General features: G+C 39.1%; 1 protein-coding gene across 1 annotated transcript in view; it reads right to left on the reverse strand.

The window, feature by feature from the left end:
* Positions 1–19,305, reverse strand: part of DARS1 (aspartyl-tRNA synthetase 1) — a 40,917-nt gene extending 21,612 nt beyond the window's left edge. The window contains exons 1-4 of the mRNA XM_065638105.1: positions 19,144–19,305; positions 17,840–17,897; positions 11,733–11,825; positions 6,644–6,746 (exon numbers count right to left, since the gene is read on the reverse strand). Of these exons, the coding sequence (XP_065494177.1) occupies positions 6,644–6,746; positions 11,733–11,825; positions 17,840–17,897; positions 19,144–19,215 (326 nt within the window). The 5' untranslated portion in view covers positions 19,216–19,305. The remainder of the gene's footprint in view (positions 1–6,643; positions 6,747–11,732; positions 11,826–17,839; positions 17,898–19,143) is intronic.
* Positions 19,306–20,821: the final 1,516 nt, after the last annotated feature.

Genomic DNA, 20,821 nt, shown 5'->3' on the forward strand with positions numbered 1-20,821 from the left:
ATGGTAATAAGTTCAGGTGATAGAACTCATTGGCAGCTGCTCTAAAAGTTATAGAGACCATGGTGCTCCATATGCTTGACTTGCTTAACTATTAGATAATTCCACATCCTGCATAAAATTTGTGAATAGTAGGTTTTTCTGGTACATTTACACTTAAAAGAGCTACAGTCACTCAAATCACGAACAAATGACTAAATTTGTACAAAGCAGAGGTAGATAGCAGGCCTTAAATCAGAATTCATTTAGTTAAGTGTGAGCTTCATCTCCATTATTTAAGCAAAGGCAAGAAATACAAGACAGACAAGGAGAAATGACACTAAGTACTTACAAGTACACTCTCTTACCAATTATTCTGTTTAAAACTCCTTAAAAAGACTGAGGCAGAAATAACAATGCTTTGGATGAAAGAGAACGTGATGATAAGAAATGTACAGAGAATATATCATGCTAAAATAGTATTAGGTGTAACTATAAATTCCCTTTGCTTTTCAAATAAGTGAATGTCTAAAAGAATAAAAGTTTTACTCTTGTACTTTTTTTTTTCCCTAAACAGTTCTCCTCTGTTTTTCCTGCTTCCTTTTTCATGTCAGCATTCTGGCAGATGCCCAGAAAACACTACTAATGACACAAATAACAGTGTCTTCATTGAAAACATAAGCTTCTAATCTGCTGAATTAAAGCCCTCTCACTAATAATTGCAAAGAAAAACACTGTTTTAAACTCACTGAAGCAAATTCTCTGCACTATGCAAAAGAAAATAATATTTAAACGTTAATGTGTTTTATGAGGGATTCATTATCAGATTACTGATCCCATGGCTGAGAACTGGTGTTAGTGAACTCATTATAGAGCTTTGATCAGAACATGCACAGGATTTAAGATATGCACAACGATATCAGTTTTAAAATACAGGAAGAACTGGCTTTTACATCATTGTAACTGCAATATGGCTTTGCGAACTTGCACAACAGAACTTTAAAACTTTGCACTTGTGATAAAATGTGCTTTTTTCCTCTCTAAATTGGAGTTGCAATTAATTTTTTTTTCATTTGGAACACACTTTAAAACTGTAACATCTCTTAGTCATTAAATTTGTTTTAATTTTAAGATGTGTTTAAACTCGGGTCCAACCTATGTAGAGCCCTGTATCCATATATATGTATAACTGCCTGGGCACACAAAAGCATTACCAAGTTTTCTACTGCACATGACCATCCTTGTATTTACAAACATTCATCATCTACTCTCAACTTTCATTTGATATTAGAAAATCTGCTTTTGCTCCTTCAGACTACGTATCTAACCTGGTATGGAAGTAAAAGCTCATGTTTTGAGTTCTGTTTGAACTGTGCTCAGCAAGTCCCAGTGCTGGAAAAAGCTGAAGTCCCAAACATGGTGCATCAAATGGAAACTACAGAAACCTAGAAGGTGCAGCTTCGATCCAAACAGGTAATTCCAAGAATGTTACTGAAATGGTAATTTCAGTTCAAGTTACAAGAAACAATCTGCTTTAATGAAATGCCGGCAACTACAGCAGTATTATCTGCAGCAGCAGCACTAAGTCATCTAGGTGATTTTTTGATAAAATTCCACTGAGTAACAAAAAAAATCCCAAACAAACCAAAAAAAGTGAACAAGTAGCAGAAAAGCATGCCAAAGCCATCACCATGTCCATGAAAGACAATCATATTTCTATCTGGAACTAGTATTAAAAAGGGCTAGAAACTAAATTAGGATGCATGATGCATTAGGACAGAAGACATTTTTATATTGTTTAATCCTTAAAGAAGCCATTTTAGTTATAGATTCATGAAGTCCAACACTAAAAAATTCCTCTGCAGAGCAAACTGCTTCTTTATACGTAATGCTCCTTCCAAAAAAATCAAGACTATAATTACTAAAGCGTCCACTAGATGCCTTATGTCCCTCTTAATTATCCGCGTGTCTATTAGCCAAGACTTTCTCTTTTAACCACAGGATTGCATTATTGTCATCTGTGTGACAACATCTTTCATCAACAGCTTCATGTTGCAAGCTGAACCCCATGCAGGCCTCCCTAAGTGAATCGCAATCAGCATTTTCTTGATCAAAAGTCTGAAGAACTGCAAGAAACTTCATTATTTATACAATTTAAATAGAAAATGTTTTACTTGATAGAAACATCTATACTTGTTCAGACATTTTCTTTTTTTTTTCTTCAACACTTTTCTGTAATCAGACTGCACAAAATATTATTAAATCTAAAAATACTAAATAATTGTCATAAAACAAAATAATATTTTATCTGAATGTCAGTGAAAGATGAAGGCAATAGAGCTTATGCCAAAAAAATGAGTTCTGTTTGTAAATAGTTGAAAGTATAAATATTTTATACTCAACTCAATAAGAGCAACTGTAATACTGTCTGCACAAACACAGTAAGTATCCACTAAGCCCTCTGAAAGAGGAGTTAACTGACATTGTATACATGAAGGCCAGGTAAACATCTATCCTTATTCTCTTCATTCTAAAAATATAACATTCTAACACCTGGATGAACCTGGATATCTTCTTGGGAATAAAAAACAAAACAGAACAACTTATTCTTTTAAAGATTTTGAGTAACAAAATCCACTACACATTTTTAACCATTTTCACTGAAAAAGAAATCCCTTTATTTCCCTTCCAAATCTACCTAGCTTCACTATCTGTTCATTGCATCTTGTCATACCTTTGTATCTGTAAAGTAAAGAACACTCCATCAGCAGAAAATCTTGCATAGGTACCATCAGAGTGGGATTTAAATTACTAATTTCCCTTGGATAGAATAGAGTTTTCTTTAGTCTCACAGGAAGGCAGATTTGCCTGACCACACATCATTCCATCTTGCAGCTTCACCATCAACTGCTTCCAATTTGGCATATATTCGGACACAAAGACAACAAAAGTGGACAAAACACTGCAGAAATGGTCTAATGACTGGCATATATTACATTAATGGCATTTTATTCCTCTTTTTCAAAACTCAAGAGATCTCCTGGCATAGCAGGTAAGACAACTGCATGCACTCCTGTGAAGTCAGTTATTTATCATGATCTCACATTTCTCATCACTGACTATCCTACATACTAATCCTGAACATACACAAAATCCAAACTAATGACCAGAAGGGTACAAATTCACACTGAAGTGCAACAAAGTGGTTATTCTAAATGAGCCCTCATTACTATATATTCTTAGCCCCTAGTTTACCACGCCAATGTCTGTGTCATCAGCAAACTTAACAACTGTGATTTGACATTTTGTTCCAGATCACCAATATCAAAATTAAACAGAAATGGATAAAGAAAATATTTCCGCAATAGCCAGCAGTTTTCCTGGTATTACCAATTCAGCTAGCTGATGAACTTATGTATATTTTTCTACATTGAGAAGTACTTTCTTGCAAGTTTACCCTTTTTTTTTTCCTCCATTTTTAACCTCTTTTCATGGATTTTCATCCTCCAGCCTACTATAAAGACCCATCAAGGTACTTCCTGAGCACATTGTTTGGGCAGCTAAATTAGAACGTGTTAACCACCTCTCTCACTGCTCATATCACATCACATGGCTATGGTGGTGGTGGGGTGGGCTGGAAGGCTCAATGCTGATATAAACAAAACAAAAGAGAAACAAACCCAAAATTGGCCGCACGCAATACTTTACGGAAAAAAAAGCAGGTTGATAAATTACTAATTGCACCACCTGGCACCTCTGCTGGCTGAAAGACACAATTAACTCTCTTACGCAGAATCCCTTGCAGGACTAGGCTGAATTATTTTTTCTGATGAAAGACAGAAGAAGTCCACAGCTGCCAAGCCACTATCTTGACTCGCTCTATGTTGTTGGCTATGTATTTTTTGAAAGTTCAACTAGAAACCTTTCATAGCTAAACTCAGATATTTCTTTGTAAAACTGAGTTAAACCAGTATTAAGTATCTTTCACTAAAAAGAACTCAAATTCTTGCGATAATGGAGATAATTAGTATATGCATGTTGCTAGACCACAGAGGGTTATGAAAGTTCTTGCTTTCCATGTGCCAATATCTAAAAGAGGAACTGGTTTGTTTATTATTTATGAAAATTTGTAAAAAAGTGCTCGATTTAATCAGTTCTCACTAAAAATTCAAGATGCACAATTTTGCAGACTATTCTAAAGAAAGTTTTGGACCCAGTATCAAAATATAAGAAAGCAGCACATGAAAAATAAAGTTTATGTACTACCAGTGAAAAAGTTTAGTTTAAAAATTTAGTTGAAATGTAAGGTATTTAAGTTAAATGTTTTCTTCAATAAATGTGTATTTCCTCATTTAATGTGTAGGAAACAAAAGGAGACGATGAAAAAAGACACAGAGAAAGGTAGAGAAACAGTAGAGTTATTTTTAGACATCGAAGACCAGCCTGATCTGCTGGTAATAATGGCATCATTCCCCAGCAGGTGAGAACTAGGAGGAAAGTGCCAGAAGATAAGGCAAGTGCTGCTGCTGCGCTTCAGGTGGTACCAACCACAAGTGCACTCAGAAGTCACGGAACAACCACAGGTTCTGAGGACAAGTGGCAGCTGCAATGGTGGTATCAGGTAAAATTGTAGGAGATAAAACACTGGAAAAAGTGAGACAGCATGTCAGGATATTCATAAAATAGGTTTGTTGGTGAGAAGGAATGAGAAGATGATTGCACTAATGGTGTTAAAAAACCAGAAGCAAATCCCTAAAAGAAAACGCAGAATGCTGTAGCAGAGAAAGTTCTGCCATTCAAAGCACATAACGATAAGCAAGGAAGCATTTCAGAAGCACAAATAATGAGTAAAACACGCATGCTATAAATCGGAGAGGCTGAAGTATCAGGGTTTAGCTGGAAAAAGCTATCACAAAAAGGAGCAGGATGAAAAGTTAAAACATAGTACAAACATCATGTGTCTGGCTACTCAGAGGAAATCAGGTCTGTCATGTCAGTAAAAGTGAGGAGATGACCGGGAGCTGGAAAGAATCTAAGGATGAGGTTCCATCTGACTGAACAGCTCGCTGCTGCCAGAAAAGAAAGGAGCTTTGCCTTCTACTCTTTCCAGATACCCTTTTCCACCATTTACCACTCCTTTTTAGCTCTGGACCTCCATGACCTAGTTTAAATCACTAAACTGACAGAAAACTAACTCAGTAAAAAAAGATCAGTGAATTAAAAAAAAAAAAAAAAAAAGTCATGGAAGGCTTACAAATAGCAGAGTCAGCACAAGAAAGAAAAGAGCAATGACCAACTTCCCTCCCATGAGCTCCTAACCATTGAGCTCTGCCACTTATGAAATGTAAGAAATTCAGTTGTGAAGGAAAGAACCAGAAAACTGAAAAAGAGAGATGTTGGAGAGAACTGGAGAATAGGAGATTGAGCATCACAAGAGTTGTTTCACTGTTCTGTAGCGCAGGTTCTTTAGTGCAAGTACAGACAGACTGTTGGTAGGTTAGAGGAAGATGAACTGGGGAACGAGTGCATTATATACTTAATTCTTTTCAAAGATCCTAAGCGCTGGAGAGAACAAACTATTTCATGAAGAAACAGAACACTCCACTTTGGCTCATAAACACCTGTAAACAGCATGTTTCACCCTGGCACTGCCAACCCTCAGCACCGCCAAACAGCAAACACTGCTGGTTCTGTTTTCTCGTTGCCTTGAACCTCAAACCTCCTCAGCACAAGCATTATCCCAACCTTCTTAACTTGGCTTCTGGAAGTCTGGGCTACAATGAATCCTTCCTCTCCCTGGCATATAGAAGGTTGAAGGCTGGGGCACTTTTGCAGCTAATTAGTAGGGGCTCCCTTCCCAGGCATGAGAGTAGTGCCAAGAACCAAACAGAAGCAACTCAAGTGCCACATGTTCAACATATTATTGCACTGAATTGATCCACATTCCTATTTGCGAACAAGTAGATATACATAATTAAAAGCTCTACTATAAAAACAGCTTTGTCATGCAAGTATACTGGACAACCTGAAGTGTAATTTTTTTTATCTTTAAGAATGAAACAAACCAAATAACTGAATTTAAATTGCCGCAACAAACATTTGTTTAATTGGCAAGTCTTGCTATTAACCCCTAAAACATTTTTTAAAGTAACTTAAATCCCTCATTAAAAATTCTAGTGCCAAAAATAAGGTGTAAATAAGATTAACTCAGTGTACAGAAGAAACTCTTAATTTCTTCAACTCAGTAAGCCACTTGCAACATGGAACTTCTTCACATCAGTTCTAGCTATAAAACGTATCACTACACTGCACATCTTGTAGAAGAAAAACCCTGCACATGTGCAGACACACACAAACACCACACACAAAATGAAGTGTCCCACTAAGCTCAGCTTGCCACTTTTTGTTAGCCAGCTTGAAAGTAAATGTAGGTTGTCTGTGGCGAGAGAATGCTGCTTCAGCAGTTCAGAATGAATTTCAAGCCTGTTCTCTATTTTATCTTTTGTCAGTGTAATGTATTCAGCGCAATAGTGAACTGACAATTTAAATAACTACATTTTAAAACAAACGAAGCATTGATGTTAATGTGTGAAAATGGTCCCAGCCCCTGGGAGCCCTGGTTCCCACCATTGTTTACTCTGACAACAGGATATAATTGCTTACTTACTTGGCAGCAAACTTTACCATCTGCTTGCTCGCATGCTGTCCCACAGCCACCAGAGCCTGGATATTAAACTGCTGCTGACGCAGGACTAAGAAACACTGCTTCCCTGAATACAAAGGAAAACAACACAGGTGTATTAAGGACAAGTTACTTGAGGTCTTTGTGAATGAGGAAAAAATGCTTTACTACTTTAAAACTCAACTGAGCTTTTAAGAGGGGTGTGAGTTTCTCTCCCTTGCCACCCGTCCCACCCCAAATAGCAACATCAAACTAGTCTGCATGTACAGACACCAGGCATTGAGATCAATTGAATAATTCTCCCTTACATCTATAAATACATGAATGGGCATTTTCTAGAACTAATAATAATAAGCCTTCCAAGATAAATAACATCTAGACAAAACAAAAACTAGAACTCATAACTTTAAAAATATCTACTGTTCTTCAACTGCAAGAAGTAAATCATACTTTTCCTTGTTGCTTTGCTCCCCGATACTTCCAGGTCTACATTATTTTAAAACAAGTTTTTTCTCATCTTCTCAAATTAAAGCTGTAAAGTTCATTTTACAAAGCTGCTCTGAGACAAATAGGCTTGATTTTGCACCACAGGGACTAAACCAACAATGTTCATTCTATGATACACCACACATTCAGGATGAAGGGGAACAAAAGGAGTATTGATTCTGGTGAATGACAAGAACCTAAAACAGCCCAGTAAAAATTCCTGGAGGAGCAATTTATTCATTAACAGCTTAGGGAAAAAGAAATTAATAGGAATTAATAATAATTTACAAAGAACATAGTGCACTTTGTTGACTTTTAAAATGGGTATTTCTCAAGTCAACAAATTCTTTCTAATCTGTTTAGCTGACAGTTACAATAATTTCATATTTCACCTCACATCTCTAATAAACATTTACTCCTTAACTTAGACTTAAGGAAATATGCTGATTTTATATGCTTCTTCCTCAGAGAGAGAAATTAACAACAAACACTTCATTGTTGTACCAGTATTTGATAAAATGCATCCATATCATTTTAATTCTGAGTTCTGACTCATAACATTATAACGTTTCCACTAAAATGGTGAGAATAGGATGAAGCCAGATTTGTTAAAGACAGCTATTTCCCAGTTATTGTATGTCAATCAACATACATCTAACTTGAACACTGACACTAAAAAGTCTTTTGCAGTTTTCATTTGTAATTATGTAGATTACCATTCCTGACACATAGCTGCAGAAAGTCTAAATAGTATCAGAAGATAAATGCAGAACATTTGACACACAATCTGATGAAAATCAAAGCAAACATATAAAACTAGTACAAAACATTATTAAAAATTAAAATTATAATTATTGGAAATACTTAACCTTGTCCTATGATTGTGATTTCAGAAATGCAACAAAATTAATTCCATATTTTCAGAAAACAGAGTACAACTATTTCTGTATTCCTGAGGCTGCCATAACTAAGGAAAGAAGCTAATATGGTACAGATGTATGTATTTCTTGCAGGCAAACATTAAGCCACAGATTTAAATTAGAAAAGTACAGGCTTCAGAAATTAAATAGAGCCTTCAGTGGTACCCATGCCTGGGTTTTAGATCCAGCAAGTCAACAAATGAAGTACAATTTTTCCACAGGTCACAATATGCTAAGTTTGTTTAGATAAGCTAGGCGTATCTCACACCTTTGACATCTCAATATTTCTTACTTACAGTGTGGTTTGATACAGTATTTCCTAGAAAACAGTGTTTGTCTCCATGATTACAGTAACAAATAATTTAGGAAATTATGATCCAGGTTTCAGTGATGCTGTATTAGGTGTTCAAACAAAAAACCACAGCTCAAGACAGCTACAATGTCATTCAACTAGTAAATATTTAAGGAGAAGGTAGTGAAATAAATGGAGGGAGCTGCTATCACACTATTCAGAAGCAAAAGTTTGGCAGTTGTACTTAATCCCAAACACCAGAAGTCTGATGAATATCTGCATTTTCAAAAGGACTCAAATCTTTTTGTCATGAGTAACAGTAGTTGTTTTCATGAGGAAAGAGGATGTTTTATGGAATATAACCATTCCTAATCACACAGAAGATAAGTGATCAAAAAAACTTCACTGATAGGAATAGATAAAATATCACAGTTACACAGATTGTAAGAGGAAACAGAACTTTTTCCCAAAAGAGCCTAATGCATGCAAAATAATGTATCAAAAAGACAAGCTACAATCAAATCTACTTAATGATTAGATGCCTTTCCAAATCAAGAGACAGAAAAAAGGAAACATCAGAGTGAGAAAAAAAATCTGGATTCTGGGTTGTTCTCCATGTGTTTCAAAACATTTACATCGTATTTAATTGAAAAGTACAAGACCAACTTTATTCAGATTCAGCAGTAAACTACTCTAAGTTTCTATAAAATAAACCAACACATTGTCCCACAGGAATGCCTATAAACATGACATTTTTAAAAGAAATTTGGTTAAAAAGGTCTGACACAGCCTAATGCAAGGAACTTCTAGTCACTGAACAAATAAGAGAAGACACCACACAGAGAATCCATCAAAAGTAAGCACATAAAAACAAACACGAATCCCTTTCCTTTCTTGGATCAAAGACCAAATGGCACCAGACCTTATGAGAGAAAAGGATGTAAGGAAGGAATTTGCATAAAGAATAAAAAAAGTTTGGTCATATAAATTAATACATTGCTAGTTACAGAAATCTGCCAGCAAAGAGAAAACTTTATATGCTTTATTGTAAAGTGGCTCCAGTATTTAAATTGCTCTTGGTGGTACTCTTATTTTCAAACATATTATTTTGATGTTTTATAAACCTTTGCATTCATAAACCAAAACCAAGTTCAGGCCTGACATACTGCACAAATCCCAACTGCCTGGCAGAGCTCAGACTGGTTTCCCAACTGCTTTTCAATGATAAACGTGATCAGTAGCTTATGCTGGCTTTAAAATAGAGCCAGAAATAACATTTAGTCAATCTATGACAAAAACCACAGGGCCCCAAGCATTTCAATTTTAGTACAAACCACAGAAATTCCCAACACCCCATTCTTCACACATCCTTCAGTTAATTTCCATCAGGCTTCATGAGTGGCTTGCTATACGAGACAGCTGGATTCTGCAGTTGTTCGCATTCTTTTTTTTGGTTTATTGGTCAGAACAAGACAGGGTTAAATAAAGGATACGCTGGTTATTTAGGAATCAAATTTGAGCTTCTGAGAAAAACTAAAGCTATTTTTCTGTAAGACTTTCCTGTTTCCTGCAAGACTTTCCATAACGGTAGGAATAGCGCCACGATGTGTGTGGGAAAGTCTAACATTACTTTTTACTCTTTAACATTTGCTTTTCTGGTAAGATTCTTTCCCCCAAAGCTTAAGTAAACAAGCATGTGGCACTCCCTGAATGTCAGAATTGCTCTGTGTTGCCAGACCAAGAGGGAACAAGAAGCACAATCAATAAATTGAGAACATTTCATGCCCATAATCAACTCATTTTGTTTTAATTCTTCAGGTTGTATAAAGAGCTTTGAATATAAGCACTTTTAATTCATGAAAAACAAGTCTTTCCTGAGGTCAAAGGCAAAGGATGACAAACAGCTTCTTGTAAGTTAATATTGCCATGTTAAATATATGTTACTCTGATTAAAGTAAATGCATACATCATGCAAGATACTGTATATAAATGCAATACAGAGACAGTAATAAACAACCATTGAACTTTATGTCGTTTTAAAGGCCTGCAGAGACACTTTAATATACAAAATTCTGTTAATAGTCTGAACTCTTCCTACAATTGGCAAAAGAAAAAGCCACAAAGATACTCTTATTTGTATACTGATAGTAACATCTAAATTAGATAGTGTCTACTGCTTGAACAACTTCAAGTTGTAGTGACCAAGGCTTTCACAGCTTCTGGGGGTTCACATTTTCTATACATAGCAAAGAGAGACTTCCATGTAAGACCACACCACAGAACTTTAGGATTTAGGAAGTCACAGAGGACTTCCTAAACTTAAAGGTTCTAATAAAAAATAAAATTAGCATTATCCATATATATTTACATGCAGTTCCTTATTTTAACTGACCGCAGTAGAGATCCTCATTAAAAGGGACCTATTTAGGAAAATAAAGACTCAAAAAGAGAAATGAATCTGGTATCTGTGACAATATTCTGTATTGTATTCTTGCCCCTAATTTGCATTATTCCCAATCCTAAAACTACTGTTAAATTTCATTCGTGAATATAATTTCTTTACGCTTCTTTCAACTCTTGGGAAGACAAGGTATTTATATCTCACCACGGAGCTGCCAAACGCAACTGAAACCAGTACAACAGTTGTCAGCATCTGATGTCAACTGAAAAGGCCAAAGCCTATTTAAGTTTGCATATGGCAAACGGATCTCCGGAGAGAATTTCGGGTTCCAGGGAAGAAATTTGGCTGTCAGACAGCCAAGTAGGACAGCCCACACTACTGAGAACCTATGAAAGGATTTTCCCTTTGTCTTGTTAATGAAAGATGATGTTTCTCATTTTAAGTTCAAACTGATATCATCAGACACTGGTAACCGAAAGTAAAAATTCTGAAATTTAAACACAAATTTTTGTTTCCTTTTGAAGAAAAGGTATAGTGAAAATAATCATAAGCAGCAGGATACATATGGCCTGTCTGACAACTGATACATTTATAATAAAAACACGTTTTACAGTAGAAGCTTGTAACACCCAAAGGAAAATCACTATAATATTTTAAAATGCCTATGATTTACAATTGTCCATACATTACTTAGTAATACGTTAAAAACCAAAATTCACTTTTACTACAATGTAATAGTAATACCCAATTTCCACTCAGCTGAAAATAAAATTTCCTTTTCCCCTGTCAGGAAAAGAGAGGTGGAAAAAAGATAAAATAACCAGTCAAAGCGAACACCGAGTGAACACTGAGTAATCAGGTGGCAAAGTTTTCTTGTATGCAAGACATAACTAAGAGGTTATGAAGCCAAAATGAACATTCAGGTTACACCAACAATACGAGGAAATAAAAATAAAAACCCTGGAGACATCTCACCTTTAGCTCTGCTTGTATGAATTCTGCCACGTACCCAAACCACTTCATCAGCCTTCTCCACTGTCAAGTCTTTTATTCGAATCAAAACTCTATCTGAATTACAGAAAAATAACACATTTTAAAATGGTTTTGGTTTTTTTGAAGCAAAACATTTTTCACTTTAAACTCCAAATACATTTTCTATCATTGCTATAATTTATAATAAATCTAAATCATTATTTTTTGTATCTAGAGCATGACAGATGTACTGGAAACACACAAGATGCCATTTCCTTTCTCAGTGAATTTTACTTGATCAAGTAGTTTTAAATTGGTTCAAGCTTATTGTTTGATTTATATAGCAGAGTGAAACTGCACTAAAACAAAAGCGAGACTTACTGTAGTCCACGGATGGCAGAACCCAGCATGACTACACTATTTTTGATAGGACTTCCCTGTGCTGCACTTATTAATCTGGATTCCTGCTAGCTAAGGGATGCCTGCCCTGCGCCACTCTGCAACATGGAAGTTGGCATGTTGAACACAGCAAAACAAAGGCTCAGAGGTGACACGACTGTTCTCTGTATCTACGTAAGGTGAATATAACTGTAAAACAATTATTTTAAAAAAAGAAGAGAAATAAACCACAAAAAAATGTGCATTAGAAATTAAAAGAAGATTTCGATAAACACAATAACATTTTGGAACAACAGTATTACTGTGTAAAACCAGTAAAATTTATTCTAAGAGAGAATCTCTTTGACAACCTGATGAAGCATTACTATGATTTTAAGAGCCAGGATTCATCAGAAAGAACCCTTCAAATTCTATGTACTCAAGAAAGCTGAATAACAACAGGAATGCATGGTTTGGAAAACACAGATTTTGGATAGCAAAGGAAAAATAAAAATTATCCAGGGAAATATTTTTTAAAAAAACAGGACTTTAAAAATTTTATACAATCATTATAAACTGCAAACATGTTGGCTGCATGCCACTATTGCTCTAAATGTACTTGCTTAATTGTATTTTTCCACAGATTTTTGGCCAAATGTATTGTTGCATGGTCTCCAACACTCACGTTGTATAGTATCTGCAAATCAGTTAGAGGATATACATAGCACTGCATAGAACCCAAACAGTTCTAACAGCTACACTTACTTATTTACAGTTCATATGTGGTTAAAAACACTGCTTATTAGACAAAAAAAAATCTTCAAGGGAGACATTTATCCTTATGGGTCTCTTCCAACTCGAGTTATTCTATAATCTATTACACAAGCTAGTTCTCCCTCTCTGCCTTTCATCGCAGACATTGTTTCAAACTAACATTAATTTTCTAAGACACTTCCACTCTAGACTTTTCCCGCTAGAACTTTTCCAAAGTTTTGCCTACCCCAGGTTACCATCTGCTGTTCTGGACTCCTTCCCTCTGTCTCTGAGTACCAGTCACAGCTTGCCCTGCAAGCCTATTATTCTGCACTGGGAATTTCAGGGGGGTTGAAAATGTTTATTAGCTTATGCTCAGGGCAATGTAGTTTTTTCTTCACAGACACCCATCAAAACCAGAACAGAAGGAAAATGCACAGAGAAATGTGATAGGAAATTGGCTCAAATATATTAATAATGTGCGTGCGCACACGTGCACTGGGGAAGGGAGAAAGGGGAATAAAGAATGTCACCATTTGCCAGCAACTTCTGACATTCAAACTTTACCAGTATAGTACTATAAGAAATACGCAACCAGAACAACCCATAAGCACTAGTATTTCTAAGAGTTTGACATTCAGACAGTTAAAATTACCTCAGTCAACTTAAAACTGTGTTGTTAGAAACTTAAAACATTTTCCAGGCACAAGCATAAAGACACAATGAGGTGTTACCCTTTTTATGGATCCTTAGTGTTTCAAGAACCATCTGCCTTAGATAAATACTTTTAAAAATCTTTTGGATAAATAATGGTTCATGTTTCATCAAGACTAAACAGGACACCTTTAACACAAAAAAATTTATATAGTATGAATTATCAAAAACTATTTCACCTTTCATAAAAAGAGTAATAAAACAATACCCCAAAAGAGACATCATAAAGTCATTTTTTCCAACAGCAGATCACAATCACAGCACGGCTGAGGTGGGAAGGGACTTCTGGAGGTCACCTGGTTCAACCCCCTGCTCAAGCAGGGTCACCTAGAGCCATTTTTCCACAATCACGTTCTGATGGTTTTTTAATATCTCCACAGAGGGAGACCACAATCTCGCTGGGCAACCTGTGCCAATGCTTGGTCACCCTCCTAGTGAAAAACCTGGGTTCTGATGTTCAGAGGGAACCTCTGGTGTTTCAGCTTGTGCCCATTGTCTCTGGTCCTGTCCATGTGCTCCACTCTCAATGCTTCATGTTGCTCAGTGTAGCAACTGTTAATGTCACTTTGTTTCCCTCCTTCAACACTTCCCAAATCTAGTCTTCTTTTCCTCTCACTTCCAAAACACCTCTGGTTCATGATGATGTCTATATTTGTTAGTGTAAGCAATCATTTGTCACTCATTTTCTCTTGTCCAACCAACATACTGTAGCTCAAATCTTCCCTCTGTACTCTCACATATAATTTCACCTGGAATTCCTTTCAGTTCATTTCCATCTCTTCCTGATAAAAATGAAGCTTCTTGCTCTCACCTTTAAGGTCCTCCCACCATGCTCGTCAGACTATCAGCTACTTTTGTTCCAAAAATGCAAGCTATACTTACATTTTCTGTGTTCTTGCCACATAAAGACTTACAGACAATTAAATAATGCAAAAAATGTTTTAAACCATGCTACAGTTTCAGTGAAGCCAAGGGAACAAAGATTTTAAACGAAGTTCAAACAAAACACTAAGCCTGAAATTACACTTCCAGCCCCAATTCAATATTTATGCTATCTCACCTTCGTTGCCATTTTGAATCATGTCTAAGGGGAAAATATTTTTTTGTTTCCTTCTTGTATAGGACAATCTCTCCTTTTCAACACACTAAATACCTTTCTCTCAGAACTCAACCTCTTCTAAACATACAGAGAGAGGATAAAAAGCAAAAAGCTGTGTGGGTTATACAAGACAAAAATCACTTTTCCACCCCCAAGCCCCCATTCCCTGCCTGTCACATCAGCCTGTTCACTAAGTTCATTTATCTTGCATCATGGAGTTTTGAACAGTATGATCAGTATCTCTGCTGTCCCTGTGAAGTGCCAGCATCTTTACAATGTTGAATACATTTGAAAAAGATAAGTTTATTAAAAAAACTTGAAAGCCAAAAGCATTATAACATGAAAGCAGCTTCCAGGGAGGGGAGATGAAAGTCATGTGGCTGAAAGGAGAAAAAGGAAAAGGCATATGTGAGTTTTACTAGCAATTACAGCCGCAAGCAGGCAGGAAGGACTTCAAGACATGACGTAACAGGAAGGGAGAACATCAGAGAGCCAGGGCAGCCAACATCAGCAGAGGAAAGACTAAAGTGGGCCAAGAATGGAGGCACAGGTGTCTGTGAGATCAGCAGAGCAGGGTGGAGCATATAAGCAGCAACTCTGTGAACATGTGAAAAGAGTTTTAATTTCCCTACAGAGGAATAAAAACAGACAAGTATGGTAAAAGGACAACAAGCCTATGCCTTGGAAAGGGTGAGTAATTCGCTCTGATCACTCTAAGATTTTTAATTTCCCATGTCCAGCTGGTGTCCTCAGGACAGCGCAGCTACTGCAGTAAAGCCTAAAAGCAACAGCACTGCAGCCGTCCAACCAAGCTCCTGCCCATGTCTGTGCTGTCTGTCCTGGCTGTCGGCTCCAGCCACCAGACGGTATGTGGATCTGCACATGTCACACCACAATTTGTTATTCTGACTTAGAAATGGCACTTACCCACACAGACTTCAAAAACAAACAAAATTAATACAGTACAGACAGAGGGGAACACCGGCATTTGTGCTTCCCTGCCACCCCCTGCCCCAAGCAGCAGCTCCTCTAAGACACTCAAAGCAATCAGAACACTTTGGGGAAAAGCATTTATACACTACTGATGTGGAATGATGACTTCACCCTCATGTGAGTCCTTTGATAAGGGCTCTCCCTGACAGGAACTACTGAATCTTTAAAGAACAGGGCATTAGTCTAAAGGAAGGGACTAGGCCAATCTTCAACTTTTTTACTACAGGCATTTTGCTTTTTATTGTTACCTAATTTTAGTGCTCTGGATAAGCATCTTCTAAAAAAATGGAACAGCAGGAGTGTTGTAGGTTGCATTTTAAGCCCAATGGAAAAGTTACTCAATCTTATCAATACATTGTTTTGGTTTGTTTTTTTTTCTAATGAGGATTGAGGGTACAACAGACCAAAATACACCACTCAGGCTTTTTCATAGAATTTCCTGTCGATTTCGCCATTTTCCTTCTCAACATATTTTTTTTTTCTCCACAGTATTTTTGAGTGTTTCTTTTGAATAGGAGACACTTGGCAGGGTGGACTTTATCAGACTAGGATTTGATCCACCATCTCAATCAGGCAGTCTGGGTCTCCCACACAGTTGCTTGCTATGGGGTGTGAAACCGGCAGAGGAAACACAGCTTGCAGAAACTCTAGTGAGCTAAATGCCATCACAGAAGAGTGCAGGGAAAGGAGATCTACCAGGGCAATCTTTCAGTCTACAGTCAGCAGTACAGGTTAACCAGTTGGGTGTTAACTTGGAGGAGTTACCTTTTTCTTTAATATTATACCTCTCGGGTTGCAACTCCACACCAATTTATAGATTATGGTTGTTATCATTAACATGTTAAAATGGCCCAGGAGAAGACTCAGCATCACAAAGAGAGAGACCACAGCATCCAGCAGTTGGGCTGCCTTACAATATAACTTCAACTTTAGTTCCCTTTCTTTGACAGCTAGTACATATTTTATTCAATAATGACTGTTAATACAGCCTCTGATGATTTTCTTGTCCCTTTACATTCTTGACACAATGTTCCCCTTTAGTTGGTTTCAACCTACGATTGCTTTTGTGGCTCCTCCTCTTCCCAGTATTCTGCATTTCCCTTCCTAAGGGAGGTCGGCCAAAACCACCATGCAGAGAAAAAAAACCACTCAATCACAGATAATGTTTCTGTTGTACATTTCACTATGAAGAAGCTACAAGAAGCCAGTCTATTATCTTCCCTCATTCCTGTTTCACGCACTGAATAATATGAAGATTAATATTTCTTGGAATGCTGGCCTGGGAGATTGTTCTCTAGCTGACAAGTCATTCTGAATCCCAGTTCCCCATCAGTATAAAACGAGGATTTCCTGAATTCACAGTGGTGTGAATAATTATAAAACCCATAAATATTAATATATAATATTAATGGATTTGGTGGTCATATGCAGGAGTAACAAAGGCTGAGTATGCAGATATCCTACTCAGAGAGTGCTGTTAGAGCAAGCCATAGCAGAACTTACTTCAAAGAAAGACAAAACCTGACATCTCAGGACTCAGTACATTATAAATTATAATTTTTTTTAAAAAAGCCTGCAGTGATGGACAGAGACAAAAACTGACAAGCTGTGTAGGGCGTGATCCAGGCAAGGGCAAAGACTGAGATTCCATAACCTCTCTGGATCCAGCTCCAATATCCAACCACACTCATTATTTGTTTTTCTTCTAATGAGAATTTCCTGTCTCCCGACTTGTGTCCATGACCTTCTGTCCAATTACCATACACCTTCGAAAGTTTGGCTTTATTTTCTCTACTCCCTCCCATTAAGTAGCTTTAAACAGTAATATCTCAGTAATATCACTTGCCCTTCTCCAGGCTAAACAAGCCCAGCTCCCTCAGCCTCTCCTCAGAGACCCTGTGCTTCAGTGCCCTGAGCAATTTCGTAGCGCTCCATCGGACTACCTCCAAAACGTTAACATCTTCCTTGCACTTGAGAGCCCAAAACTGGACACAGCACTCCGAATGCAGCCTCACAAATGCCAAATGTATTCAAACCACGGGAAAGAATGGCAGCAGGATTTGAATGAAAAAGTTTGGTAAATGATTTCTCAAACTAGTATACAGGATACCTAGTATATAACTCCTTTTTCCCCTCCTCTTTTAAAATAAACTTCTTTTATTTTTTAACTGACCTGGTTTCTCTTGGGATTGTATCATTGATGACACTCCATATCTTTCCTTAGCATAATCCTAAAATGGAGGTGAGAAACATACATCAAAGCAGCATACGCAAAAAGATTAACAAAATCATTACAGATTTACCAGTGGTAATACAAAACAATCAGCTATACTATTAAAGTCAAGAAATTGTATTTCAGACTCTTAGACATGCACAAGTGAGGGAAGGTAACTGTGTCCTGTAAGAAAAAAAAAAAATCCAACAACAGCAAACACACCTTAGGATCATTATTTGCTACACAGAAGTTAGCGTGAATACCTCCGGAAAGAGCCCACTCCTGAAAAGACATTTGAGTCTTGTAGAAGTAGATCCATAGCTAAGTATTTCCTTCCAATATTTAGGTACATTAAGAAATCCAGCAGACCACATGTCCTTATGACAGCCTAAGCAAGCTTGGCTTACTACTAACAAAACGTTGGGTAAGACACAGGTGGACGTGGCCTTTTAATCAAAAAGATGACAAATTCAGCTTCCCAATTAAGTCCACTCATTTCCAAATAAAAAAGGCCTTAGTTTATTTATTTTATTCTATTCAATACATTAATCTAAGTTCATTCTAAACACTTTATTTGGCTGAGGGGGGAGAAAGGGGTCTCTGTTTCTCTGTTTTTGATGAATTGTGGCTCATGTCTAATTTTACAGATGCCACCCATACTCAAAATTCCTTACTGCTGATGCATTTTCAGCTTTTCGACAGCAAGTAAAGTTAATTTTATAATGAAATGTACTGATGCTCGTTATTAATGCTTTTCTTTTTTTTCTTCTTGGAGAAATAGAGGCCTACAATTTCCACAGTCTTCAAGTCCAGGGCAGGCACAGCTGCCAGGCCAGCAGGAGTCAGCGGTGCCCCCGCCGCTACGAGCGCCAGCCCAGGGGTTTGTGCAGGTGACTGCAACGAGGAAAGGGCACCAGGCAGGGCCGCTTCCCATGGCCCAGGCAGGGCCTCCGCCAGCCGCACACGCGTGACCGGCCCCCCGCGGGGCTCAGGAGACGCCGTGCGACCGGAGAGGGGCCGAGCTCTTCGGTGAAGCACCAAGTGACCGGGCCCGGCGAAGGGGGAAGTGTTTACAGGCAGCGCAAAGGCAAAAGGCAGCTCTGCCCTCGGGTCTGGCCAACTCTCCCGCTCAGGCCCGGCCTCCCCGCCCCACAGGCCCCTCGGGCGGCTCCAACCCCGCGCTAGGCCGGACCCTGCCCCTTCCCACTCCCAGCACACGCAGCCTCGACGCCGCGCCCGCCCCCTCCCTGCGGGAGACCCACATCGGCCGACGACGACTCTGTGCTGTCCGGGCGGCAATCCTGGCCCTGCCCGCGGCCGGCAGCGCTCGGCATCCTCCTCCTGCTGCTGCTGCTGCTGCTGCGGCCGCACAGCCCCTCACCCCCGGCACTGCACGGCCACGCCGCTTCCGCGCGCCCGCCTCTCGCGAGAGCTCCGCGCCGGCCGCCCTATCGCGAGAGCGGAGCCGCCACCGCGGGGCCGTGCGCAGCGGCTGGAGGCGCGCGCAGCTAACGGCTGGGGCGGCGCGGGATCCTTCCCTCAGGCGGCTGAGGGCCGGCGCCCGGCGCCTTGTCGACCTCACCTCAGCAGCCCAAACGGTCGTTTTCACAGAACCATAGAATGTCAGGAACTGGAAGGGACCTCGAAAGATCATTCAGTCCAATCCCCCTGCCGGAGCAGGAACACCCAGATGAGGTTACACAGGAAGGTGTCGAGGTGGGTTTTGAATGTCTGCAGAGAAGGAGACTCCACAACCTCCCTAGGCAGCCTGGTCCAGGCTCTGGCACCCTCACTGGGAAGAAGTTTCTTCTCATATTTAAGTGGAACCTCTTGTGTTCCAGTTTGCACCCACTACCCCTTGTCTTAGCATTGGTTGTCACCGAGAAGAGCCTGGCTCCATCCTTGGGACACTCACCCGTTACATATTTATAACCATTAATGAGGTCACCCCTCAGTCTCCTCCAAGCTCAAGAGCCCCAGCTCCCTCAGCCTTTCCTCACACGGGAGATGCTCCACTCCCTTCAGCATCTTCGTTGCCCTGTGCTGGACTCTCTCCAGCAGTTCCCTGTCCTGCTGGAACTGAGGGGCCCAGAACTGGACACAATATTCCAGATGTGAGTTTTCACGAAGCTGCAACCGACCTGAAGAGGCTCAGCACCTCCGGCCCTGCCCTGATGCTGAGGCGGAAGCTGCCGTGCCGCACAGCAGAGGCGTGCTGGGCTGCGCTGCGGCTCTGAGGCTGGGCAGGCCGTGGGTTTGGCGCTCGCTCGCTCTGCTTCCTAATCCCTAATTCCTGAGGTATGGTATTGGCCTGTAAGGTGGATAACTGATGTGATCGGCTCAGCTTAGTAGCCAAACCCAAGGGCACTTTGGCTTTATCTCGCCAGCTAACTTGGCTTGCCGGTGCTCACCCTCATGGCAGTTTAGTCACTTGTCCCCCTGCTAATCCTGCTGTTTATTATTAGTTAGCTAAAACACAAAGTAGGTCTGGTAGCTCGGGGAGAATGAACATTAGTGCAAATCCAGGTGTTTCCCTCCACCTGGGTGCTTAAATCAATGCTATGGTATCGAGGCCAGGGGTTGCTGCAGGTGCCAACTTTCAAATGACAGTAACCAAAGTTGCAAGCAGCTGTTGAATCCTATGGCTATAGATTGTTTTGTACAGGATGGGAAGAAGGAGTTAGCTGTCTTGATTTAAACTGCAGTTCTGAATGTTCACATTTGACTAACTAATCCCTCTTGCGGTATCGATTAGACTTTTTCATTTCCTGTCCTATGGTTGTTTATTTTACAGCACTTTGTACTGCGTTGGTTCAGCATGTCTTCTTGTGGGAATCCCCTTGCAAAGTTCCCCTTCTGAGAGAAGGGGAGAATTACGCACTTCACCATAAGGCCGTGTAGCTTTCACAAAATTCTTTCTTCTCATGCAAAGCACTGTTG

This window comes from Caloenas nicobarica, chromosome 6 (genome assembly GCF_036013445.1).
Source record: "Caloenas nicobarica isolate bCalNic1 chromosome 6, bCalNic1.hap1, whole genome shotgun sequence".
Taxonomy (NCBI): Eukaryota; Metazoa; Chordata; class Aves; order Columbiformes; family Columbidae; genus Caloenas; species Caloenas nicobarica.